This window comes from Anarrhichthys ocellatus, unplaced genomic scaffold, assembly GCF_004355925.1.
Source record: "Anarrhichthys ocellatus isolate YVR2014 unplaced genomic scaffold, GSC_Weel_1.0 scaffold92, whole genome shotgun sequence".
Taxonomy (NCBI): domain Eukaryota; kingdom Metazoa; phylum Chordata; class Actinopteri; order Perciformes; family Anarhichadidae; genus Anarrhichthys; species Anarrhichthys ocellatus.
Window position 1 is genome coordinate 1048746 of NW_022280122.1, and position 27649 is coordinate 1076394.

Consider the following 27649-nt stretch of genomic DNA (forward strand, 5'->3'; position numbering starts at 1 on the left):
GTCAAACACACACACACACACACACACACACACACACACACACACACACTCCTTCCGTTGGACAGAGTCTCTTCTTACTGAATGTCTCTTGACTACGGCCACACCTCTACAGAGTCAGGTAGTAAAGCTGCAGGTACCACAGGTTCGGACAGCTCTCTGACCCTGGATGAGCTTGATGTTATTTAATAAAACAAGATTAAAGGCAGGTCTGGATTCTTGTCGGAGACACTTGTCCTGCAAAGATACAGATCCAGTCAGAGTGATCGGGATGAAAGATAATCTGATTGTGAATTTATTTTTGGAACTTTCTGCACCTTTCTGTAACAACAGAGTTGTTTAGTATGAAGTTGTTCTCAGCCATGCTAATGAAATCTGGTGCACACATCCCAAGTGTGAATTGCAACCACTTCGGTGATCCTCTGATACTTTGGTTTATGACCAGATACCTCCAGAAATGACATTCCCATCAGCCGCCTAGTTTGTATTAAGGTCTAATTAGCATTAGAAAATATGAACCTGCTAAACATCAGCATGTTAGCATGTCATTGTGAGCCTGCTGACATTAGCACTTAGTCTAAGCTCAGCCACTAGTGTGGCTGCAGACTTTTGTTGATGGATAGAAGTTTAGCCAAAAGAAACGAACGAGTTCCATTCCAACATTTAAAAACAAAACCATTCCAGTTTAGACAGAAGTGCCTGGATCACAGAGGATCTACTGGGACTTCACTTTAACTCCATTCAAACAGAATTCATAATAAAGGATTAGTTATAATACATTTTGTGATCAAATTACTCCTCTCTTCACTCAGATCAAAGGTAGTTTTTTCAGACAATAATCTAATTATCAACAGTTTCAAACTGAAAAAATAAACAAATAAATACATGTACAACAAATGTGATCTGAACAGGTTTGAATCACTGACTAGCTCTGGTAGGCTAATCACCTAACTTCCCTATAAGTAAGAAACTCATCAGTTATGCTAATTGGAAAACCATGTCATCCAGTATGTTAGTGATTGATCATGTTATTTATAGGCCTATTTTTGCAGCCTAGGCTTGCAGAATGGACTCTGAGGACGGAGCATGTCTTCCAGGACCATGTGGATCTATTTGCAGCTTGGAGCCAGCAAGGACAATGGAAGTCATTACAGAGCACAAGTATGAACTATTCTGCATTTTTTAACTTTTCTGAGGACCTTCCTCAAAAACGAATTTCAGGAAAAACTTTCGGAGATATTTGTGAATGGGGCCCTTGTTATTATTGAAAGGAATGCTTTGACACGGGTTGTAATATACTGTGTTCATCATTAAGCACACATGGCTGTTTCTAGAAACAAACATGACACCTTCAAATTAGAGAACAAACATTGTAGTAGTACATTGCGATTGGAAAAAAAAAAAAATCATACGTGAACTGACAAAAAGAGAAGCTTGGATCAAATATGACTTGTTTTCTATTTGGAAAAGTTGTTTTTATTTTGGCCAGAAGACTACAGCCAAAACCCAGAAAGCTGCTTACCCAAGCTGTAACAACTCCTTTGTTGAATGATGTTGCAAATTGAGTTACATCTGTGTGCAGTTTAGACAAAAATGTATCTCCGATAAGCCATCTCATAAAAAGTCAAGTTCATACTGTAGATTTAGACAGATAGCATCAGGGTCGTAAACAGAAGTGGTTGGACAAGAATCACCAGACAGCTTTGAAGGAGGCATGCTGGGACAGGACCACAGAGAGTCTGAGCCCCACCTCTATGACACCCTGAAGGAGACAAAACACACACTTGGCTTCAGCTGGCCAGCATACACGTTTCAACCAGCCATCACTATGAAATCTGTTCTGTACATACGTTCAGTATGAATTGTCAGCTGCTATGATTCCTTCACATGTGGTCCTCATCTCCTTGCTAAGCTGACACCAACTGCCTCTGATGGTGGCCTAGTCTTAACTAAAATCTGTAACAGCTCACTACTGCAGCACAAACACCTGATGTGTTGACTCCATACAGATTAAAGAGGTGCACTACACTATGGTGTACTGTTTAGAAAAGAGCTCAACTTTTGAGACATTGCAATGCAATGACCGGCAGGGCTCTGGATTGGCAAATCCTAACTTTTCAGTCTTCAAACAGATCTGTTATTGATCTCTATCAAACTGGACTTGAGTACATTTCACTATCGCAGACTCTTGTGTCTGGCATGTGACCCTGTTTCAAGTCTCACATTTTCATGAACCCAGCAAAAACATGAATTTCATGTGAAAAAAGATCATGTGCAGTTTACTTTTGTGTCCTATTCTCTGTTAACGATACATAAGAGTTCCAAATGACTTCTCTTAAAATACAGTTTTTCTAACCTACGTTGCTTTAAGACCTGGCTAGCAAAACTGTCTTTAAGCAGCTGTAGCGGGCTAGTCTTAAAGAATGAAGATTGGTATCAAGTGAAACTTGACGACCTGATGAATCCATTGGTACCATGTCATGCTAGCTTGTCTAGGACGGGGCTGAATAATGCTCCAGATTTCCGAAGACTTCTCACACTCACTTCAACATATCAGAAGGAAACTGAATTCTATCCGACCCAAAAGTCTCCTCTCTAGACAGGGCCACTTCTACACCACGCTAATCAAATGCAGTTTTGGTGAAAAAAAACATGCAGTTGTTTTCATGCAGTATAAATGTGTTATTTTTGCCTATTCTAAAAATGATTTCTGCATGAACAGACCTGCATACATTTGGTGTGACTAGCAGCCATTTGATTGTAGTGAGACTATTTTTCAAAACTTGATGTTACTGTGTAATGTGTCTAGGATGATCACAGTCATGAAACATTCCAACCACAAACTACAGACCTAGTGCATTCAGGGTTTGTTCTCGGTATATTGACAATAAGGGGATTTCTGAGCAGTTTCCACAGAAGTGCTCACCATCCAACCGACGAAAAACACAAATCTGAAAGAAATCTGCAAATGTGGAAAGTTTTTGAAATTGCAGACCGTCTTTTTCTATGGTGTTCTTCAAGGTCTGGGAGTCTTAATGTGGTATTTTTGAGGTATTTTTGATAATTTTTATGAATTCTCAAGTGGTAAAAAAAATGGTAGGAATTTGCACCAAAGGTGAGTAACTTAGGAGACATGATGGAGCATGGGGAAGGCATCATAGACTTCCATCACACTGTTCTAAGCCCCTTTTTACTTTCACAATTTATTTTATTTTATTATTGCAACAATTATTATATATTATAATTTATTATTCAATTTCATTTCTGCTCTATGACTAGAACAACTTGACACACACTACTTAAGTGCATCTCAAATCGATCTTCAGGTTCCCAGCTTTTCAGATGATGATCCCCTTAAAGACCCCCCCCCCCCCACTCCAAAAGAAAGAGAAAAACAGGTATATGTGGGTCTCTTAGAGTGACACACTCTCATTAATCAGTTTTAAACACAATCTGAAATTCCCAAATTCAAATTTACCGTAACGTAGACAGACCCTTATAGAGAGAGAGAACTGATGGCAGCATGATAATCCACCAATTAACAAACAGCCAACAAAAGAGCAGCAACAAGAGAGCAGAAGAACGAGTAAAGGGGACAACAATATACCAATCTCCTGTTAGAGAAGCATAGTATAAATACCAAGCAATGACTAATCCAAAGATCACATAAACAATTCAAATTGACCAATACGATCAAGCAGGTCACCACAGCGTGACAAGCTGATGGTGTCCTCGCAGTCAAAGTCAGAGTCAACAGCTAAACAAACAGCTCTGTTGCACTGCTCCCAGACCAGCGGGATCTGAAGAGGGCCAAGTTCCACATCAACTGAAAATATGTACAAAACTGTCGCAGTCGGTGATGGGCAACAGATGCAGGCTGTCTGATGAACACCTCAATGTCGGCCAGAGTTTCACAATAGATTAATTACATAGCGGATGTGGTTACCTTAGCTTAGCATTGAGACTGGAAGCACGGCTCTGTCAACCTACCCAGCCCAGTCTCCCTAGAAATAACATCTAGATGATTTGACTCTGACCACGCTGTCTCTATCACTCAGCCTTCAAAACCACTTCAGAAGAAGAACTTTGATTCAAAGGCCTTGTCATAATCTTTTATGTTTACTTTCCTATCTCTATATTTATTTGTTTCCAATATATTTATAGCGTTACTCTTGAAGATAAATTTAGTCTTTTAACTGTGCTGTATTTGCAACATCATCATTACTCATTTTAATATTAGACATTGAAGTTTTTCAATATTAACTCTACAGTAAGATTGGAAAGGAAACAGAGTGTCCAGTCAGTACATTAGCACCTTAATCCTTAATCCTTGGCAAACTGTCAAAGTGTATATTTGCTTAGTCTATCTCCACTCAAGGTGTGTGTATGTGTGTGTGTGTGTGTGTGTGTGTGTGTGTGTGTGTGTGTGTGTGTGTGTGTGTACACACACAGTGGGTACATGCCCTGGACTTTGCACCAGAGCTTGTACTGGGCATGCAAAGAAAGAGAACAACAGAAAGGACTAAATGTTCTGAAAAGTGAATAAAACTGATAACGACAAACAGTGAGTGCAGGAAGAGAAGAGGCACAGGGAGAGGAGGAGATAGAAGAGAGAGATGGAGACAGAGAGCTGTCACTGTGTGTGTGTGTTACATGCTGATGCTGAAGGGGAAACAAGGCTAACTTTCCAACTTATATAAAGCTTTACTCAGCAGTTTCAGATCCAGCTAACCTACATTACATCCTCATCGTCTCATCTTTATTCAGCTCTGACTAACTGCTCTGTTAGCTGGTATGCTGTTGCTCCTCTGGAGCTGTTTGTCCCCAACTGTCAGAGCTGCGGATGTGATTCCTGAGGATCTGAGGAAACACAGCCTTGATCTGTTTGTTAGGAAGAGCAATTATACAATGAATATGTTTTTGGTCCTTGATTGTCATTGCCTCCCACCAAACATAAACCTTGCAGAGAAGTCCCACTGTGCCTTTAGACTACAAGTATGTTTTTTACACTGGGACATGGTCTTGTAGGTGCTGTCCATCTTGGACATCACGGATATGATGCTACTAAATTGGTTGTCAATGGAAGGCATGATAAAAACCTCCATCAGTCAAACTGTTGATGATGACTGTTTACTCAAGCAGCTTGTTGTCCACTTCTTCCAAACAACTCAACTTCGTTAGAGCTCAAAAATAGGCAAAGAGAGACTGAATGTTCGATCCACACCAATAACCAATATGTTGAACCTTACAGGGTTTCCAATGTAAGGGGACGGTTCTGGTTCTGATCAAACATTAAAACCCGACTAATGGAGGTCCACATTTAATGTAGCCTCCCCAACTGAACATGAAACCATCAGTCCTTCACTCTGATGGGACTGAGAGACTCTAGTTCCCATGGGGCTCTTCAACTGTCATAAACAACATCATGTGACTCAGGCATGAAGCCAGTCAGCTTCTATCAATCAACAAAAACCAAACCAACACCCTTAACTAAGCCACAGCGATGGAATCAAGGAACAAGTTCAAACATCAGTAAATCCTGCTTTTGCAATGAGTATTAATATTGCACAAAGAGCAGTTTTCAATGGTTGCAGCAATGGTTCTTTAACCAACACATAGACCTCCCAGTACCCTGTGTCTCTGCACCAGGATGTTACTGACCTTAAAGGCAAACTTGCGGGTGATGTTATCCGAAGGCTCCACTCCTTTGATCCGGAAACTAAGCAATGGCAAACTTCCTAGCACCGTGTCCTCCTTCTCATCTGTGAGGAGAAAAATGAATGTGTGAAAACCTCCTCGAGAAGAATCAGAGAAACAGAATCCATGATCCAGGGCATGGCTACAACTACTGCATGAGAGAAACAACAATTACAGCCTGAGCGAGTTCATTCAACCTGCAGGATAAAAGACAACAACACAGAGGAGTGTTCAGAGCCCAAACATGAGAGTGGAATCCAAGCTGCTCTCCTCCCAGCACACTCTCTGCTCCCACGGTGACAGCGTCCTAGAATAGATATCCATTATGGTCCGAGGGTCCCTGTGATAAGCAGCGGTAATGGCTCACACACACACACACACCGGGATACAGCGGTGATAAATAGAAGGTCTGTAGAAGGAGAGCACCGGTGCTGACTAAATAATGGAAGGAGGCATACAAATTTCAGCAGTTTGAAAAGGAATACACTCCTCTCTCTGTGACCTCCTACCTCTTATTTCCCGAATGTAGCACTGCAACGACACTCTCTCTACTGAGTGTGAGTGTTTATGTGTGGGTGTGTGACAGAGAGAGAGAGAGACAGAGAGGTCTGGGGGAGGGGGAAGTGCTTGTGCAATCATACAATACCCTGATCCCTGCTCTGTGTGAATGTGTGTGTGTGTGTGTGTGTGTGTGTGCGCGTGTGTGAGAGAGAGAGTGTGTGTGTGTTGTGTGTTTGCGCAAGATAATGATCAGCCCATGTGACTCAGTGTTGCAGGAATCCCCCAGCCCCCAGCCAACTGTACCTGCTGCTCGTCTGCGCCAATGACACACACACACACACACACACACACACACACACACACACACACACGCACACACACACACACACACTTAAAGGGACAGCAGGTAAATAGAAACACTTCTGCCTCTCTCCTGTTCATGTCTACCACTCACATTTGAATGATTTATTGATTTCTGTATTTATAGACTGAAACCATGAACATGCATTCAGTATCCCCTGTGATGATGATACAAAGTGACAAGATGGGGAAAAAACACGTAATAATGACGCTAGGAGTATTTTCACAGGGGAAATTATATAAATCATATTTTTCTTACTTACTAAGAGTGAGTATCTATCCATGCAGATGCGTTTGGTTGTATTGGTCCAGCTTTGATATATCTGCCACCAACCCAATACAATGGAGGAGATTGGAATGCCATTTGAGGTACTCACAGTATTAAGACATGACAGTAACACTTGATTTTAACAGCTGCATTAAGCCATTAAAAGCTGTATGTAAACAATTAATACATGTTTTTAACATAATTTTTTGTGTTTATTGATAAAAAGTCAACAACTATAACTGCTACTGTGAAGCATTTGTTATTGCTATATAGACTGAAGATAAAGATAATGTGTGACATTTATTATTTTAAGTATTTTTGTCATGAGTCCTTCTTGATCTCTCACTCTCATTCATTCTGCCTGGTTTCCGTGACACTAACTCTCTTTTAATTTCAGGCCTAGCGGATGAGAGAGAGCCCTGACAACTAGGCAAAAGGACCCATCATCGTTTTGTTTTTACTCGTTGGTTCCTTTTTCGAATGCACCTAAACCGGTAGAGCCTAAGCAACTTGCCAGCACCAGGCTCACCACAGCAGAACAACAGCGCCGTCTGCAGGGGAACTGCTGCAATTTGCGACCAGAGTAGCAAACCTTTCGAGTAAAAGGAGAGGCTCACCTGTCACTCTCCAAAAGGCAATTTCACCCCGTGCTCCATGCCCATGTTGGAACTACAGACATTTCTAACCTACCACCTGGCACCCATTCAGCAGGAGTCCCTTCCCCTACCCATAAACACAAGTGCTCTCGATTGACCACTCTGATATTCTGATACAGAACATTGGGGCATGTTGTGTAATCACCACAAATCTCTAACATTCATAATCCACATATTGACTGGTGCACAGGCTCCATTTTTCAATGGAACAGCCACTGCCATAGCCTTCTGACCAGAAGCTTCATACCTGTACCTTTTTCTCATGCAAGCTCACTCCAAAGGAACACAACAATGACATGGCATTGGTTGGGTTAGGGTCTTATAGTCAACCAAGTAAAAAATAAACAAACAAATAAATGGATGAATGTATAATAAAAAAAATGCCATGTTTACTTCTGGTTTCACACGGGACACAGGCCCTGATCCTGGGCTGGAAGTCCTTGTAGTGGCAAAAACTCCTAAAGTTGGGTTTTTCCTTAAATGCGGCTCCTACAGTCCTACAGTATGCTCAGAAGTTATCCATAGCAGCGCAGCTCATGAAGTCTGTAAGAAGGATCATGCCGTCCACATTCAAGCAAAGTGCCCTGGTCATTACTGACCTCATCACAAACCACAATAAGCGTGCTCAGTTGCCATACTAGCAACTCTTCCATGGTGTACCGGTGTATTCTTGCGGCTCGTCTCGATCAGTGGGCTTTTGAAGGATATCACAGTCAGTGCTTCTCAGACTCTGGCCTCCCTCTACTCCAGATTTGATATAATCTGCATCGTGTGAGTTGCCTCCCCGGAAGCTTTCATGTCTGGGGCAAGCAACGGAAACACAAACGGCTCACATTCATGAGTAATCATTTGTCAGAATTTCTCAATGCAAGCATTCCTTTTCACGATTTATGCGAAAGCATGACGCAGTTAGCTGCCACACAAATCATCGTAAGCTTTCACATGGTAGTAAAAGTGCTATCGCATATGCATATAACTGCTGGTGGAGTTTTTGCTTCGCAGCTACGTCGCTGCTCACTGTTCTCCTCAATAACATGTTTTTCCGGTCATAGCTGACCTCGACATTACATTCACGTCTTTTTGGTCACAATCATTTCGATCTTTAAAGATTTTTTTAATTTTATACTGTCTGCCTGTCTGTCTGGATGTCTGTCTGTTGTCAGATTTCTCACAGTAAAAGTGTCACAATATTCAGTCACAAATCTTTTCAGGTATATTGTAGGATCACAAAAAAAAACTGGGGCACCCAGATCGCTCACATGGTAGAGCACCCCATGCACCAAGGCTGAGTCTCCTACCTCAGCAGCTCTGGTTCAAATTGAATCAGGGCCCTTGGCTGAATGTCATCCCCTCTTTCTCTCCTCTTCCCTCCCTCAAAGATGTGTGCAGTCCGAGCACGGCCGTCAGGAGTAGGTGGGTAAGAAGTGGGGAGTGGGTCATTAGCCCAGCCTACTTTACACCTCGGCCTGATTTGGCATGATTCCATCACAAGATGGCCTCCTGTTGATGTATTCTACTTATTCATTAATTTGTTATTCATTGCGTTCTTCTAGATACCTACTATTTATAGCTTTCTGCCAATTCCTCCTATCTGTCGTACTCTGGTAAGTGGGTCACTGTCAATGTATCATGGTCTAACACAACCTCCTACACTGCATCATGGTCTAATGTGTCCAACAGGACAACTTCTGGGTCTCACAGTAGAAGAGGTTTAATCTCAGTATGTCTTCTTAGTTAAATAAAGGTTATCTACATATATTGCATTTAGACCTATCATAACCCCAGTCATTGCATCATAGTCCTTGTGAACTCACATGCTGGTAACTTTATTATGTCATGTGGTATCGCATTCAATGCAGCAGCACAGGGGATCTGTTAGCGCAATTACTTACGTTGCAGCAGCAGCATTGAACATCTGTTAGTGGAATCACATACGTTGCAGCACTGGGTGATTCGTTAAAATTAATTTCATTTATTGCAGCAGCAGCATCGTGAGGCAATCTCATGTAAGGTCCGTATAGAGTTCCGTCTTGACCTGCTCTATACAATAAGTATAGATATATTGATTGTTCAGGCTCTGCCCATACTTCTTTCAAGTGTGCCTACCTCGTAAGTCATGATTTAACTGATGTTGGAGTTTTTGAGATTGCTATTATTTTCATTTTGTTGCCTGCTATCATAATCCACTATTATTGCATCGTTAAGCTTTTTTTTAAAATTCTTCCGTAATCATGCCTGCCCACATTCTTGATACATGCATATAACTGGTGGTGGCGTGTTGACTTAATGGCTGTTTTGCTGCTCACTGTTTCCTCTTATCCATTATTTCCAGTCAAAGATAACTCGATTAATATATGATTCAGCTAATCACTAATATTCATGTATTCAGCTAATTCTTTACATCCAGGTATTCTATTACTCAGTGGTGGGCCGTCAGGGCCTGCAAGGCCTTCTCTGCTGGCCTAAACAGAATCACAAAGGTATAGCTATTTTATAATTTAATAATTTTTCTTAAATACACTACATGTATTATAATTTATAAAAATATTTTTCCCATTATCTTATGTTCTCATTGCACAGCTACTGTCTTCCTCAGTTGCTCTGCTTCCAGTGCAGCTTGTTTTAAGTAGAGCTTTTATCCAATCAGATTTCACCTCTGTGTCTCTAGGTAAGAAGAGAGGCAGAGGCCTGCAGACTCACAAGTGAATCCATGTGCAGTTTAAGTGAATGGGGACGATATTGTTGATTGTCATAGTCTTCAACCAATCAGATCTTTAGTTTGACATGTTGGGCGTATTCTTTGATGTGCCAGAGCCTGTTAGCTGGCCTAGCCATACATGATTGGTCGGTGGGCTAGCCTGACATGTTGGGCGGTGACAATCCCAAAATCTGCTGCCTCTGTCGAGCGGACATTTTCAGCCTCAAACGCATTAAAACGTATTCAAGAAATACAACTGGGGAGGCTCGACTGTCTTCACTGGCGTCCATGAATGGAGGACTTCTTACTGGAACTAAAACGCACGGATGTACTGAACAACCGTCAGATTAAACTCTTTATTAACAAAGAAAGGAGGACAATGTTGTCATTGTCAAGTCTGAGCCTCTGCAAGTCATCTAGATTAACTATGCCATGGATGAAGATGGAAGGGATGCCACATATCCGGGCATGGATCATACAGCAACCGCAGTATTAAAAAGTAATGTTAATTTGTTTATATGCCTTTCTACCTCTCCTTAGCAAGCTAACTGTTGGAGCCATAATGTGGTTTTGTTGTTTTCTTTTGTTTTTGAGGGTAACACAAGGTGAATTTATATATGCAGTTCGGACATTGAACACAGGGTGGCACATTGGCAGAAAGGGCATATAGGTAAGTGCCTGGTGATGAGAATCAGGTGTGTGTGGACGGGAAGCTAACAGTTTTTGACCGTGTCAAGGTGTAGTGTCAATGTGGCGTGTCAGCCAGCGTGTCAGTTTGGAGTTTCAAGGTGTTATATTATCCTGTCAAGTATCCTGTATTCTGTTATGGTGTTAATGTGCAAACGGAATAAATGGATCAACAGAGCGAAAGAAAGAGCGCATTGGACAGTGAAATGTTTGTGCAACACACGTCTGAACAAGTTCTCCCGTTCACACCCCAGTGGCTTTAAGATATAAAATGGATATTTGTTAAAGTCATTACACTAACATTTATTTGATTTTTAGCTAACTAGTTACCTTAGCTAGTTAATGTTGACTGTAAGCAGTTAACTGCAGGAACGGCCATTCGTTTGAAAACATCTAACTTTGGTTGATAGTGCTTTATTGCCAGAAACAGTGTTAGTGCTAATGAGCCTTTAATTACTGACAGTCAATTATTTAGCTTCGTGTCTTTGGCGCCCTTTCTGTTGTTGATGCAACTATCATTTTCAAAATATCTTTTGGTTTAACTAATGTTTACCTCAACATTGATGATATAGGCCTACTGATAGTCTCATTTTGTTTGCTAACGGCATGGTACATTAAAAATAATTCCTGCATTAACTGAGAAGGGCAGGCAAACAGTATACTAACGTCTCATAACCTCTACAGTAGATGCTGCCCTCTGGCTTGTAAGGTGCGTCTCTACTGCCGTCATCTTGCAGCAGGTTCTGACCCATTCAAATAGAAGAAAATGTGACTTTTGTACTGCTTTTGGATGTCATAACGAAAGAAATTCCAAAACCAAGCAGCAGGGATCAGCATTTCACAGGCGACAAGTTGTTTTACAATATTTTACTGTGATGAACGTGTTGAATTTGATATCAAAATAAATTATCCTTATTTTAACCTTTCATAACGTTAAGTGACTGTCCTGAAACCAAGTTAAACTATCGTTGTCAGGGAAAGATTAAAAGATTAACATTTTTATTGTAGGGATGCTGAAAATTAATCACTTTTTATCGTCTACATGTATGAGATTAGAGATATTTGTATTGTCTCTCCTATAAACATGCAGCCCTAAGTCACTTCCATGGTGCTTTTAATTTCACTTGTAGAAAACTAAGATAACTGTTACTCTGCACAACCCTGCTGATATACTGAATATACACGATATATACGATTGTGAAAATATCAACCTGACACTTTACATCTAAAAAACTATATATTGCTAATTACTTAAGTATTTACCATGTGATTAAATGTGTTTTTCAGCTGCTAATACAAGCGCAGACATGCTGCCCAGCCTCTCTAAGGAAGACTTGCGTGATCTCTTTCCTGGGCCAGAGCACTTCTTCAGAAGGAGAACCATTTTTTGTTTTAATTGGAATGTAGATTTTAATATTTCTTTTCTATCTCTTTGTCTGTCAGCTAATTGATGAACTTCAGCAGATCCTCCATGGAGGGAACTCCCACTTCATACCTGAACTGAAGACCCACTGGGGGACCTTTTTTGAGAAGGCACAGTTTTATGGTGTTTTCAAAAAGGTCATGAGGCCTCTGCTGCTGGACAAAGGTAGTTAATTAAACACTCTGACCATGGAGAATTCCTTAAAAATATTGATTTTTGTTTAAATAACTGGCTGCAGTAAATCAAATGAGACTGTTTTTGTTTTTAACAGTAAAGCACAAAATTGACATGATGAAGGCTTTGTCAGACCAATCACCCGTGGCTCCATCCAAGAGGGTATGACATGCAAGTGAGGCTGTGCTTCACATCTTTGAGATAAGAGATTTGTGCATGTATGAGAATTTTCACACTATGTCACCATAAGATACAAAGAGTGAATTGTTTTTAATGGTCATATTTGTTTTATCTTTTTGTGTTTGTGCCAGTCTGCAGAAGACCCCAACACCTTTCTTCAGGCGAGACCACTCTTCAGCCCTGTCGTGATTGTCTGCGAAACCAACTGCATACTGGCCATTGGAACCATGCCTGTGCTTACCTTTCCAAAAGAGGACATCTATGCCAGCGTGATACATCTCATGGCATGTTATTACACCTTTCACTTTACATATCCTACTTTTTTTTTTACTTCCCTTCCTCTGCATTTTAGAGGTAAATGTTGTACTTTTTATTCCTTTACATTTATCTGATGACTGGACTTTGCCGTTTTTCCAGGTCTCACATTTGAATAATACCACAGTCTCCAAGAAATATGACATTGCTGTGTCTTAACCCTTGAAAAAAAAAAGAAAAGGGGTGTTTGTTGGTTATGCAGCTTAAAAACAATAAAGAAGTGAAAATAAATGCATTGAGATTCATGTCTTTCTTTAAGCAAGCCTATCACATTTCTAGTAGTAGTTATATTACATTTATCGTCACGATTACTGATTTTAATATGGTATTTTTCTCTGTAAATTCCAGGGTATTTAACTTTATTTCAAGAATATTGCAACAGCATTGGATGCTACATTTAAGCAAATGTTCCTACATATTGAGAAAATAATTCTTAAATATTTTCTTTGTATCAAGACAAATGTACTTGTCTGGCCACATTAGTTTTAAGATATATTTGGGTTCTTCGAGATATTTTTACTTGTTTTAAGGAATCTTGGCAAGTCAAATTTTCCTGTTCTGTTGGCAGATCATTTTGCTTATTTTAAGTAATAGATCCCTCATTTTATTACTTTTTTTTCTTGTTTTTGAAAGCTGAATTTTTGCAGTGTATACATTGCAAGCAGGGCATTGCTGTCCTCAAGCCATTGCTGGCTAAGATCAAAAAAGTCAATCTCACAAATGCTCTTGTCAGTGCGACCTAGTCATTACAGTGCTTTTGTTTACGTTTACTCATTCATTGTAAATCCCTGATTCTAATCACTTAACCTCAAATTTCTGTCATGCTCCTTGTTATGCCTCATCTCTGAGCAGCTTATGCCATCATCGATCATTTGTGACCCGTTTCATTCCCGCTTGGTAAGTAAACATTCATTCTTTTGGGGGAAATATTAGGCTGTGGTTTATTTTTCCTTTTGAGGGATTTGTCTTGCTGCTGCTCAGGGCAGACGCCCCTCCATTACAAATCTCCCTGTAGAATCCAAGCACCAAAGACTCTGTCAAGACTCTATCATCACATATCATCTGTTAATAATAAACAATTATCTTTTCTTTATCTGACTTGTCTCTCCTGATTGAACTTCCTCTCTACACAGACTCCTCTCACTTTTTATACTACCTCACCTGACTCTCTGGCTTTCTCCCATGTTCAATCAAAGGCCTCTTGGACAAAGGCTTTTGGATCTTTTAAACACCACAGTTTCAAAATTCTTATTCAGGAATTTGATTTCCGCATTGGTACATAAATGGCATGAAGTGTTATGTTTAAAAAAGGGTGTCCAGCCCTGGTGGGAAAAAAATGCACCCGCCTTTCATAGCAATAACATAATCAATATTTCTAGGTTGTTAGAGAAGGTCCGACTGGGCTATCATGGATGGGGAAACTGCGTCAACATTGGCTGCAATTCTTGGCATCCTGGACCCTTTTATCATTAAAACGTCTGTGGGTTTTGAAGGGGATAGTTACGGCTGTGGTCACAGCCCTGGCCTCCATCTTACTAAAGATTTCATCTCATGTACATTTCTCAAAATACCTGATCACTGAAGATGCTTTTCTGGGGCAGCATTGGAAACACAATCACAACTGTCATATGTATCAATCTGTCGACCCATTCATAGTGACCTTGCCATGAAATTAACGTTATTATTGTCATATTAACTCATTCTGATTTTGTCAGAATTTTATCATTTAAGTTATATCAGATGTTGCCAAATCTTGATTTAAAATCTTTTTTTAATTGCTCATATTCATTGCATTCCGGAAAGGGAAAACCTGAGCGCAGCGTAAAACAGTGACTCCCTCTTTCCCCCACTGTCAAGAATGACCAGTGCTGCTGTAATACAGTCCACAATATTGATTTATTCAGATAGGTGGGGTAGAAATAAGTGTCTAAAACCCTGTATCACCGACCGAAAAGGCAGTGCTCTACGGTCTGGTTAGGAGCCAGGGAGAAGTCTTATCTCTTGGATTCTCAGAGGAAGAGAGGAGCAGAGCTTTTTATCTGATCACTAACTGGTGGTTGGTTAGATCAGAAGAGGGGAGACAGACGTAGGAAACAAATCTGTAGATAGAATAAACAAAGAATATCTGGCTGATGCACCTGTCCGCAAATTCTTCAACTGCCACCTCCTGAGGATTTCTTTTTACATCCTGGGTGAGGCTGGGGACAAGGAATCTGAGTGGGCTATGTTCAAAGCCTCCATTGTGGAGGCGGCTGAAAGGAGTTGTGGTTGGAAGGTTGTCAGTGCCTGTAGTTGCTATGAAGTGGTGTGTACACGGACCCAAATGCAGATACAGGACAGCAGAGTTCTTTCTCAAACCAGGAATGTCCCCCCTAAACCCTCAAACCCTGAACCCTCAAGGACTTACTGACGTCACCTGGTAAGTGGTTGAGTGTGAGAGACTGAGGCTTGAGATGGTGGAAATAGGAATGGGACAGCACTTTGCTGCAACATATCACGTTACCATGAAAACAACAAAAAATATGATGTACAATTGTGTGTATTAATTTTATACTTTGTACTCCCTGATTTGAACGTCTTTCAGGCTCTTTCCTCACTAGATGAGGTAACTTCATACTATTTACTCGTTGTCAAAACAGCTTCAATGACAAAATCAAATATTTGATGAATAAATAAATATCTTCTGATTTCATGTTTATTTTTTGTTCCATCTTTAACCCTTAATGTTTCTGAGTATATTTATTATGACAGGCTGAACACACTGATCCGTCCTCTTTGTTTACCTTTTTTTTTACATCTCCATGCGTCCACTGGTTACCCCGTTTTTAACGTCACATTGCAATGATTTGTGGGTAATTCCCTTAGGCTAAGTCAGCATACCATGCTGAATTACGGAAAGGGTTCATAAAGGGCTCAAAATGTCTGCGAGAGAGCCTCAAACACTTGACGATTTGACAGTGGGACATCCCTAAACCCTCACGGACTTCGCGGGAGCGCGCCTCAAAGTCCATGAGTCGTAAGGGGGGGACATTGGGATTTGGCCTTTCAGTCAGGGAAAAACAGGAAACAAACTAAGTCCAAGTTCTGAGGCGGCCAGGCACCAATATGAGCCTAATGTCCCTTCTCTCTCTCTCTCTCTCCTCCGAATCCGAGAGAGAGAGCACGCTATCCCTCGGAGCGGAAGACGAAGCCGGCAGGAAACAGTCACGTCAAGACGGAGGCGCGTCCACGCGCTCCACTCGAGTCCAAGCCGGAAAGTGGCTCCGCCGCGTCCGCGGATGGCAGGCAGGCAGGCTGGAATGACGACTGTGTGACACCTGAGGCTCGACACAGGATCGCCAAGACTTCTCAGCTGATCACCGAGGAAGGAACTGGAAGGCTTCTTCGCACAGGTGAAACCCGAGGCTCGACACTGGACGGCAGGTGGTAAGTCGAAAACAAATGGGTAGTTAGAACCGGAACTTCACAGAGTGAAAAACGGACAAACTCACGGGTCGGAATACCAGGTAGGTAAACAGATGGACTGACAGCTGGGACGAGAATGACGGCTGTTTATGTCGGCTGGAGATGATCACGGAAGATGAGGCACAGCTGTGCCTACGGAGAGAGGCGCGGCAGTGGGCGGGACTCGGAGGAGGACACTGAGGGACACAAAACAAACACAAGCACGTGGCAAAACAATAACAAACAAACAGGGGAACGACAGCGCACATGAGGAGAGGTGATCGGGGAAAACACAGAGGGAAACACACCAGGGTTAGACAGAAATCCTCACAGTAGTGGCGTCAAACTAAGAACCTGCTGCTGGACACTAGCGGTGAAGGAGGCCTTCTAGACTAAAAAAGAGGCCTTTCGGACTTGGTCTAGTAGGAGTTTGGGGAGGCTATGGAGAAGGACCTTCGGTTGGCCTCAAAAAAAGTTATGACAACTCAGAAAGGGAAATCAAGGCTTAGCTCAGGCCGTGTTCAGTAGGGGAGGATAACTGTGTACCTGGTCTGGGGATATTGTTAAGTAGTGCAAAGAGAATGGACATACTTCTGAACATGACAAACACTCTCGCCATGTAGGAAGCAGAGTTTGACGACTTGGGGAAGACGTATCCATATTCCTGTCAGAGGTTGCTGAGGTAGTCTAAAAGTTATTTGGCGGCAGGGCGCCAGGGGTGGATGAAATTGTCCCTGGGGTACCAACTCTTGCAGGACTGTTGGAGGGATCATTTGAATTTTCCCATCAAGGCTACATGTATTTTGATGACTTGGAGAAGATGTATGACCGTGTTCCCCTGGGAGTCCTGTGGGAATATGGGGTACCAACTCTTTACCCTTGAAGGACAGTTGGAGGGATCTTTTGAGTTTTCCCATCAAGGCTACATGAATTTTGAGGACTTGGAGAAGATGTATGACCGTGTTCCACTGGGAGTCCTGTGGGAGGTTCTGTGGGAATATGGGGTACCAGGGTCATTGCTATGAGCCGTTCGGTCCTTGTAACCAAAGTGAGAACTGTGTCTGTGTAAGTGGCACAAAGTCAAACATGTTTCCAGTGGGTGTTGGTCTACGCCTGGGTTGTCCTTTGTCATCGATTCTGTTTGTGATTTTAATGGACAGGATCAGAAGGTGCAGTTGGGGTGAAGAGAGTATCCAGATTGGGTACCTCAGCATTGCGTCTCTGCTATTTGCATTTGATGTGGTTCTGTTGGCTTTATCAGAAAATGACCTCCAGCATGCACTGGGGCTGTTTAAAACTGTGTGAAGTCAGTGAACCCTGTATTCCTAAGTCTGAGTCTACGGTTCTCTCCAAGAAAATGGTGGACTGCACCCTCATGGTTGGGTAGTGAATCACTGCCCCAAGCTAGAGCGTTCAAGAGAATCTCTGGATATTGTTCACAGCTGAGGCTTAAATGGAACCTGAGACTGACAGGTGGTTCGGTGCAATTTCATAAGTGATGTGACTTTTGTATAGGACCATCATGGTGAAAAGGGAGCTCAGACGAAAGTCAAGTTTTAGATTCACCAGTCTATCTATCAACCCTCACCTATGGTCAAGAGCTTTGGGTAGTGATCGGAAGAATGAGATCAAGGATACAACCTGCCGAAAATTAGCTCATGAGTGGAGCCATTGCTCCTTTGTGTCGAAAGGGGCCTGAGGTGGATTGGGCATCTGATCAATTGCATCAGCAATTTGTTTAGAAGTACCAATGTGGAGCATGCATATCAAGTCTAATTGTGCTGAAAAAAATAGCTAATCCAGATTTTTAATAAAAACCAAAAAAATTATAAAAATAGAAATCTAGAAAATGTATAAAATCATACAAAATATTTATTTGGAAAATTCCAAACTGGTTAAATTTAATTAAGCCTATGGATTGTAGAGTATTTATCATTTACATCCGTTTAGCTAAGTCAAAGAGAAGAAATATCTGAAATATCACATATTTACTAAAAGTTCAACACGTTTGTCCTAACAGATACTTATGCAAGCACAAGCTGTTCCTTGGAGGACTCAGAGAGAGCCCTGTAAAACACAACCTATACAACAAAAGTCCTGCACTTTTTCTCCTCCACTTCTGCCCATTTTTTGGCCCTTAGTCCCTGCTGGCATAGCAATCACAGTGGTAAATTGCACTGTTACAAATTCCTCCCTCCATCGCTCCCTCTCTCTAAGCCTTCTTTTCCAAAACACAGCTGGGCCAGGGAGAGACGGGGGGAAGGCTGGTACAAAACAGACGTGATCAGAATAAAAAGAGGAACCCCTAGCACAGAAGAAATTAACGTCAAAATAAGAAAGAAATAAAAAGCATGCACTTAAGATAATGTTTGTAAAATAATCACAGCCTTGACCGAGAATATTTTGTTAAATGGTTACAGAGAAAGGAAGACAAAGGGGACAAAGACCTGTATATTAAATCAGCAACTAAGAAAAATAAATAGTGCAGCAGTTATTCTGGAAGAGACTGTTCTGTTGCCTGTTACAAAGTGTTTTCTGTGTACATCTTCTGGGACTATCCTGGCTTTATTGCTGGGATTCTCCACAATGTTATTCAAGGCTGCAATCAGCCCTGAGGTAGTGGACAAACAGGAGTAACAACAGATTACTGAGACATGACTCCTACAATACAGGACAGTTGCTGTAGGACAAGAGGAAGACAAATCCCCTGTAGTCATAATAAGACTGGAATACCACTGACATTTTCACAGGCAGGGCAATACACAGCACATGGATTTGGATTCAGTGTTGATTACAAGATCTTCACTCGGCTGCATTGTTATTGCTTGTCTCATCTTTTGTTATGGAAATAGAATTTTGCCAGAGCAGGTTATTAATTAAGATTCTGTTAAAGTGTTTTCTGTTCAGAGACTGCAGCCCGCATTACCATGGTGATGTACTCTGCTGAAAAGAGAGCTACTGTCATGAGAGCAGAGCCAGGCTGCAGTCCAAAGTTAGCTCAGTGACCCATTAATCTGCATGTGAGAAATTCCCCTGATGAGTGTATGCACATTCACACACGCACACACACAAACATTACACTCTTTATACAAATACAGGTGTTTGTTTGACCCATCCACATTCCCTCCTTATTGCGACTTTTTGCTGTCTTTACACTTGCTGGTTAGCGTTCACGTGGATTACACACAAAGTGCTTTCCTGAGATATCTCTGAATTACAGTGCATCCATTTTTCTAGGTGCGCTGAGAACAGGCAGCGTTATATTAAGAATAAATTGCAGCATTATAGTAAGTTAACAACACAAATTCATATTATTGCACGACGAGCAGTGATATTAGCTGGGTGAAGTCAATTCAGCGTTGAATCATCACATTAGTTATGTAAGCACACTTCATATAGACTAGAACTTCCTCTATAAAGTAGTAAGAAGCAGTGATTTCATTCATACATATTCTCCCACTCACAACAGATCTCAATGATATCCTGTAACATACACATACACATACATACAACATTAAATATAATAGTACCACAAGCTCTCAGAATGACTGAACTACTCAAGGCTCAGTGACCAACCTGTGACTGACAGCTGAAATGCACTTAGGAAAAATATATTTTAAACAAAAAAGGTCAACCAAACTGGGAGGGAATGTTGCAATATAACTAGGGCTGTGTGTCGTGGATATGTGAAAGTAGTTGCTCTTGGTAATTGTGTAGATGTGCGGTTAAAGTGTAGTTTAAGCCCTTGAAAAAACAGTAGTCAGCAATTGTCTTAACATGATGATAAATATCTGATTAAACATTTTAGGACATATTTACAGCATTACAAAGGATGAAGGTAGCCTACTCAAAGCAACATGGCTGACTAATGTCTGTTCTTGATTTTATCATTAGTTTCATGTTAATTATGGACACTGTGATCAAAGTGAGACACACCACCACTGCCATCAAATATTTAAGAGATGTAAAGTGTGTCACCTGACTCTAATGGTAAAGGGACTGTTCTTGTACAGCGCTTTTCTAGTCTTCCGACTACTCAAAGGGCTTTAATACTACATGTCATCATTCCCCTGTTCACCCCTATTCATTCACTACCATGCAAGGTGCCACCTTCCCATCAGGACTAACTAACATCCATACCCATTCATACACCGCAGGAACTGCCTGCGGGAGCAATTTGGGGTTAAGTGTCTTGCCCAAGGACACATCGACATGGACTAGCGGCGCCTGGGATCGAACCGCCGATCCTCTGATTGAAGGAACCTGTTCTACCACTGAGCTAGTAACCCTCATGCTGGTAAAACATCATCTAAATACAAGTCAGCCTCTCACTACAAATTGTATGAAGTGAAAATAGAAGCAGATATCTGAGCAAGAGAACAGAATGAAGCACAAACCTCTGTAGTAGAAGAGGCATCTGTCAATGAGGACGAACCACCTCCTGTTCCACTGCTTCACTCCACTGCTGGCCTGTAGGAACACACATAACACACTCATTACTCATCATCATCATCTTTATCTTTGTCATGATTATCAACACATCCAATAAATAGCCAAAAACCAACAATGAATGTATCTGTACAGCTTCTGCCATAGAGCTTGGTAAGCATGAATAATTCAAGGTTTCAAGGATCATTTATTGTCATTATGTAACGTAGGGATGCATGACCAAATGCAGTTGTCGCCCATTTTCAACAGAAGAAAAACATGACAAACAAAACAAAAACAGTAGTACATTCCTGTCTTGCATTTTTTTAAATTTGCGTCATAAGAAATGTAAACAGCAGCAACAAAAACAATTATCTGGGCAGATAATATGGCCGACACATTAAATTAAAAACATTAGGAAAACATTGGTCGTCAGGTCTCCCTACTTTCTGTTTTCTTCCTGTCAAGCTAAATTAAAATTGCTCTGCAGTTGCTGATTTGCAAATCTAATTTGTTGTGATCTCTTGACTGTTAGGACATGTTAACATATTGGCAATTTGCTAGTAATTCGTACACAAATGTGAATTGAGTACTACAGAATATTACAGGAGAGTATCTGGTTGATCTGGTCTCAGAATGTGACACTGCCTACAACCCCACTGCCTGTTAATTTGCTCTGATGAGCGAACGTGTGGAATAAGTCATTCCTCTCATGAGTTGGAAGAGTAACTTTGTCTCCTTAGAGATGCTATTATGCAACTCTAGAGGGTACAAGGTGCTTGCTAATTATCAGAATGTGCTTCAAATCATTTTAAGGAAAAGTAAGCACAGTAGTCACTTACCTTTCCTAACATCTTTTTAGACTTGGCCTCTGTATTGCTGTTATTACTTCAAGTAATTATTATTGCACTTTTATTAAGTTATGCATTACACAGCCCAGTCTCACTCCCAACTCATCAAAAACCAACAGTTATGCATAATTATCGGACAGTCAGAGTAACTGATGTATGAATAGCGAGATAGTTCACACAGGGTAGGGGGAGTTGTGTTTGTTAAATCAAGCAAACACAGGACTTTCGTCCAGTAAATTGTCAATGCTTACTTTTAGTTTTGCACGGGACACTAACTCCCATGCAAAACTAAATGTAAGCATTGACAATTTATCATGTGAGACTTTAGTCAGTCAAGTTAGCGTCAACCACGCTCTTTTCCTTTCCCAACTAAGTTGTTTTGTTGCCTAAACCTTACTTTCTGTGAAGACGGTTGTTCATTTTGAAAAGACATTGTGCATCTAACGATCAGTGGGAACTGACATGCTGCCCTGACACGTCCAACACTGACGCTAGAGGGGAGCCTAGAACTCCATAGGTAGAAGCGTAGGGTCACTGACCAAGCAAGTTGGGAGTGAGAATGTGTTGCATAATAGTGGAGTTTTGCTTTCTTATGAGAGTATAGAGAAAATGTTTTACCTGCTTGTACAGCCATCCCTGCTTGGTGACCTCTGCTCTGGGATTCCTGCGCATAGAGTTGGAGCGCTTCCCGAACGTAGCTGCTGTTCTGGGAGTACTTCTGGGAGTACGAGACGTCTGCAAGTCAGAAGAGATAGAGATAGGAGAGGCTTCATATATTGGTTATGTATCTATTAAATAACTTTTATCAAACCAGTCAATTTACACTGTGATAGTGAGGAATTAGGTCTGACAGACAGTCAAGTATTTCTTTCCATCCATAGATTTTTGGTGAACTTCCACATAGGTGGTAAAGGGAAATGCTCAATAGTGTGTGTCCATCAGTTCGTTATGAACCGATAAGTCATTTTCATGCAGATGTAGCCGATATCATCCAATAAGGGAACTCATTGACTACAAACTGGGGTTAGATCGAAGTGTAATGAATTATTTTCTTAACCTTGACATGAGGAACATGAGGTCGAAAAAGGACATGAAGGAGTTTACTAAACTAAGACTCTTTAAGTAACACTAGAGAGTTTGATCACTCTACTTCCTAAGGACTGATGAAACTAAAGGCTTGGTTTAATTCCCCTCACTACACAGTTGATTTATCGACCAGGAAAAGTGTGCAGCAATAGCACTACTGTCACCCAAACTTTTTTCTTTTTTCAAATTTCTGGAATTAAGGATTGATGCATAATTCTTAATTTAACATCGAACCTTAACAAGAATGTCTGAAATTAAATTTGTCTGGCACTTTGGGATTACCTGGAACACTCCATCTGCCACCCTAACCCTAACCCAACCCTAACCCTAATCCTAATTGGAGTGTGTGTGTGTGTGTGTGTGTGTGTGTGTGTGTGTGTGTGTGTGTGTGTCCTCACCCGGGTGTAAGGTTGGGCTTCTGGGGACAGGTCTGACACCATATTGGCACTTTTGGAGTGAGTGATTTTCTCAGAAGGAGTATTCACCTTCCCATTCATGTCCAAATCGCAGTGCCTGGACAGAAGAGCAAAGGCATGAGCTCCCATTTGTGCATCAGAGCATTTGCACTTCTACCCCTTATTGTCTTGTGGCCTGCCAAGAGAAGTGTGTGATTCCCAGAATAACTACTGTGCAAAATGACAAATGAGATGAATTTGATCTGAACTGATTTGTCAACGTCTAATAAGTTCCAGTCTACCACACTGCAGACTTCCTCACCAGAGGAAATACCCATGTTTAAAACAAGGACCTCTAGTGGCCGCATTGTGGATGTCAGACACAAATGTGGAGGAGTGTGATGTTGTTACAGTGTGTGACTATAACACCCAACACTGCTGTTCACATCACACCACAACAGTCAGTGTTGGTATAACCATGACCATGGCAATAACAAAGGACCTGTTTTGCTGTTTAGCTTGGAAGATTTGTTGTTATTTTCTTACTGCTGGCTAGTTTACTTATAGTCCTGTGTAAGTCATTGCTGTCTAGTCTAGTTCAGTCTGGACATGCTTAAGCTAGTGTATTCCTAATGTAGTTCAGTGTGGCTTTGTGGCACAAAGGCAGTAAGCTCCCATCATTTCCAAAGGCTTCTCAAACAAAGGTTTATATCTCAAATACTTCTCAAACAAAGATGTATATCTCCAATACAGAGATGACGGGAGACATTTGTGGACTGTCCATCAGAAATACAAGATTCAATCCAAGAGTATGAATCTAAAATGCAGAAAAGAGAGAAGCGATATCTCAATTGAACCTCAACGATACTCCCGGTAATGTTGACATGTACTGTATATCTATATTGCAACGTCTTCGGGCAGTAGAAGCCACACTGTCTTGTTTAACTATTGTAGTCTTGACTAGTAGTATACAGTAGTGGACTATAACTCAAGTATTGTACTGAAGTCTGAAGTACATTTTATGCTACTTCATAAATCTACTGCACTACATTAATTTGACATTTGTTAGAGATTTGGATTATTAATACAAAATATAAATGTTGTGCGTTAACGCAGTTAATTATTATTATTATTACATTTTTAACACCAGAAGCAGTGAGTGGTGAACAGCTGTTTGTGTGGCGTCTCTTCCTGTTTCCTTCACCTACAGTCCGCTGGGTCCTAAGTCCTTCCATGTACAGCTTCTTATCGCCCTCTATGTACCAACGTGCATTTATGACAAATACCACATATATTATGGTAATCAGCGTTGCATATGTGTCTGACCAAAATACCAAAAAAAGCAAAAAAGAAATGATTAATTTAAATTATTTTTTTAGAGTTTTTAAAGTGTTTTTGTTTGTAATATGTATAATAAGCATATCATTTAGTTATCGATACTGAGAATTTATCAAACATAAAAAAAAACTGGCTGAATATTATCAGAATCATTATAACTGTATTTTAACTGCTACTGTGTAAAGGGAATACTGCTGCTAAAAAGCACCTTATTTGCTTAAAGTGTTTGCAAACCAAACGTTATTGCACTTTTGTTCATATAGCAGTACTTTTAAAATAAAAGTGCGCAATACACTACTTTGGAATTCATTATTGAATTTTGCGCATAACAATACCATTAATTGCGATTAATCGCAAAAAAATCATGCGATTAATCGCGATTACAATTTTTTATTGTTGCCCAGCACTAAAAAACAATAACCTAACTCTGTCCAGACTCTTGGCCTTACTATGAGTTGATTTCGTGGTGTGATGGTCGGTCCTCCAACTGCGCGGCTCCGTGCGTTACGCAATAAATTCTCTCCGTAGCAGAGAATTTCTTCGCCTCATAACCGGCATGAATCGACTTGAGGAAAATGGGACATTGTCCTTCTTTCGTTGAAGAATCCGTTTCTTCTCTTCTGCAGGAAAATTGTCCTTGTCCTCGTCCATGATGCGAACAAAAACAAAACAAACAAACAGTCCAGTAGATTCGTCCAGCGAATGCAAACTGTTTAAATCCTAGGATTTCTTTTTAGACACAGTAAACGTTGCATGTGATAAGCGATGGGTTCAAGCGCGCTCAGTACTTTTGTAAGCGAGTCGCTTCCGGCCATAAAACCGGAAGTCCCGCCTCGGCATCCCTGGGCTCGTCCAATGAGCAGCGCTCCACCAAAATTGAAATTGTTTCTGGTGGGGGGTTTGGTGCTTATCAAACCCAAATCAGGCTCCAGGTTGCTCTGCAAAAAGGAAGGCCTGATTTCTTTGTCTCAAAGCACATGGCGAGACCAAACACATGGGCCCAACATAGTAGTCGTAGTAGTAGTCATAGTAGTAGTAATAGTAGTATTCTTATTGGTATTAGTGAATTCCTTATTATATGACGAACTGGCAGTAAAGCGAGAGAAGAATATTATCAAAGAACATCCAAATTGTGAACTTCTTTTAAACACATGACTAAAAAAATCCATTTATTTAGGTCTTTACAACAAAGTCTCAATTCTTTTTTTTTCATTAATCTGTAGTTAGTAACTTGAATTAGCCAACACAACATTTAGCTTGTTGTAGCAGCCCTGAAGAAACAGTGCAGCATGCTAGTCATAGTAACTTCGCTACTGCATCTCTCAGATGCCAAAGGGGGACTTGTGCTTCAGTATCAGATGCAAAGGGCATGACAAAGCAATGGTATTTGATGCCCTGGGAACGAGAATGGGCTGCAGTTGCATACAACTACCAAATTTCATAGATATTGATGAAACGCACTGTGAGGGCTACTTAATGTGGGCGGGAGCGAGCCATTTTGCCATACCCATATCAGATTTAATTTTCATCATATCTGTGTGCAAAGTTTCATGAGTTTTCGAGCACCTCTCAAATGTGATTCATTTGAGAGAACAATAACAACAATTCCATCAGTTTAAAAAGGGTTTTTGCTGACAGCCTGGTTGGTGCTTAGGCCCACTGATGCCAGTTTACAGATGGTACTGTTGTCATGTTCATGTGTGTCTAACATGGATTAGTAGTGGATGATTGGTGGAGTTTGTCACTAATCATTCAATTATCAACATCATCAACAATGTCAAGGAGCCCCACATCGATCTACTGACTAGTGGGGGGATTAATGCATGTGCTGCATCTCATTTCCATTCTCCCCATAAACACTTCTGTAAATTAAACTCACTTTGCTCCAGTGTTTTCTTTTCTTACTATCATTCGACATGGCTAGAGATGTTGTGGGTCTTACTTCACATTAATTCATGTCAGTGATGCCTTACCATTCATTGAAAGTACACTTGATTATCTTTAACAAAATACTAACGAAGCGATAGAAGATACTTACTTTGTGATTCATGTCCTATAAACAGTAAAATGTACTTTTCTGCTTGCACCAAATATCTGTCTAAAACTAATATTTCCACAATGTCCTTGCTGAAATGTAGTGTCAGAAATGCTTATTAGCATCCTTTACATGCAAGCTGTCAGTGGAATTGCATGGGATGAATCACAGAGTGGAAATGAATCATGCTGCACTAGATAATCCATCTCCCTTTTTCATAGTTCTCTCCACTAAAATTGCTTGTGGCTGACAATATATACAGTATATGTTGTAGTATTGACCTAAATAACCTGAAACAAATAGGCTTTAAAATGCTTATATATAAGTGGATGTAAGGTCGGAGGCTGCTTTGCAGAAAAGACTAAATGTCTTGGGTTTATTGGTTAACTAATGTGGTGTGTGATACTAGAATACAGTGGAATACTAACCCTTCTGAACAATACAAAACTGAAAACGGATACAAGCAGTCCCTGTGTATCTACTGCATCCTACTGCTTACCAGCTGATGGTTGAAGACTTGTTACTATTAGTGATTACAACATTCCGTCTTTCTTTTTGTGCTAACAGACAACACCCACATCTTGATTATAGAATAATAAGTTTAGGATTGTAATCGTGTGAATAAATGTAGCTGACGATACATATTACTGCTGGTATTCTGTTTATAGGTCACTTACTGCAGATAGGAGTGTATTGTTGGCTCTTCCAGCTGGAACGGGCTCACTGCTGGTCCACTGGGGTCATGTTGACTGTAAACAGACAGATAATGGCACAGAGGACATGGATCATCATAAGATATCCAAGATGATATCCTCGAATGTCAGTAAAAGCTATTCTTTGTTTAATTGGGATTATCAACCTGGATAATGATAATAATTACACGTTTTGTAAACCTGGGTCTTAAGTTCACAGTCCCAAATGTCAGCAATTCATTTGATGAATAAATGTTTTTTACTGGTAGGAATGAAGGCCAAAACTACAAAACGAGGGAAAAGTTAACCAGAATTTCCTCCTGATAGTGTGCAACAAGAAGTGATTTTTCAAACAACTTGAAATTTCACAATTCATTTTCACATTTCATCTAATTCAAAACCCTGCAAACATTAACTCCCAAGA

General features: G+C 40.7%; 1 protein-coding gene across 17 annotated transcripts in view; it reads right to left on the reverse strand.

The window, feature by feature from the left end:
• The window catches only part of plekha6 (pleckstrin homology domain containing, family A member 6), a 67815-nt gene that overhangs the window by 30766 nt on the left and 9400 nt on the right, over nt 1-27649 (reverse strand). For 10 of the 17 annotated variants that reach the window (XM_031875625.1, XM_031875629.1, XM_031875619.1 and 7 more), the window contains exons 2-6: nt 27211-27282; nt 23164-23278; nt 22298-22414; nt 20798-20870; nt 5659-5759 (exon numbers count right to left, since the gene is read on the reverse strand). In XM_031875625.1, the coding sequence (XP_031731485.1) occupies nt 5659-5759; nt 20798-20870; nt 22298-22414; nt 23164-23278; nt 27211-27282 (478 nt within the window). The other 7 variants (XM_031875621.1, XM_031875620.1, XM_031875627.1 and 4 more) reach the window with 7 other exon arrangements.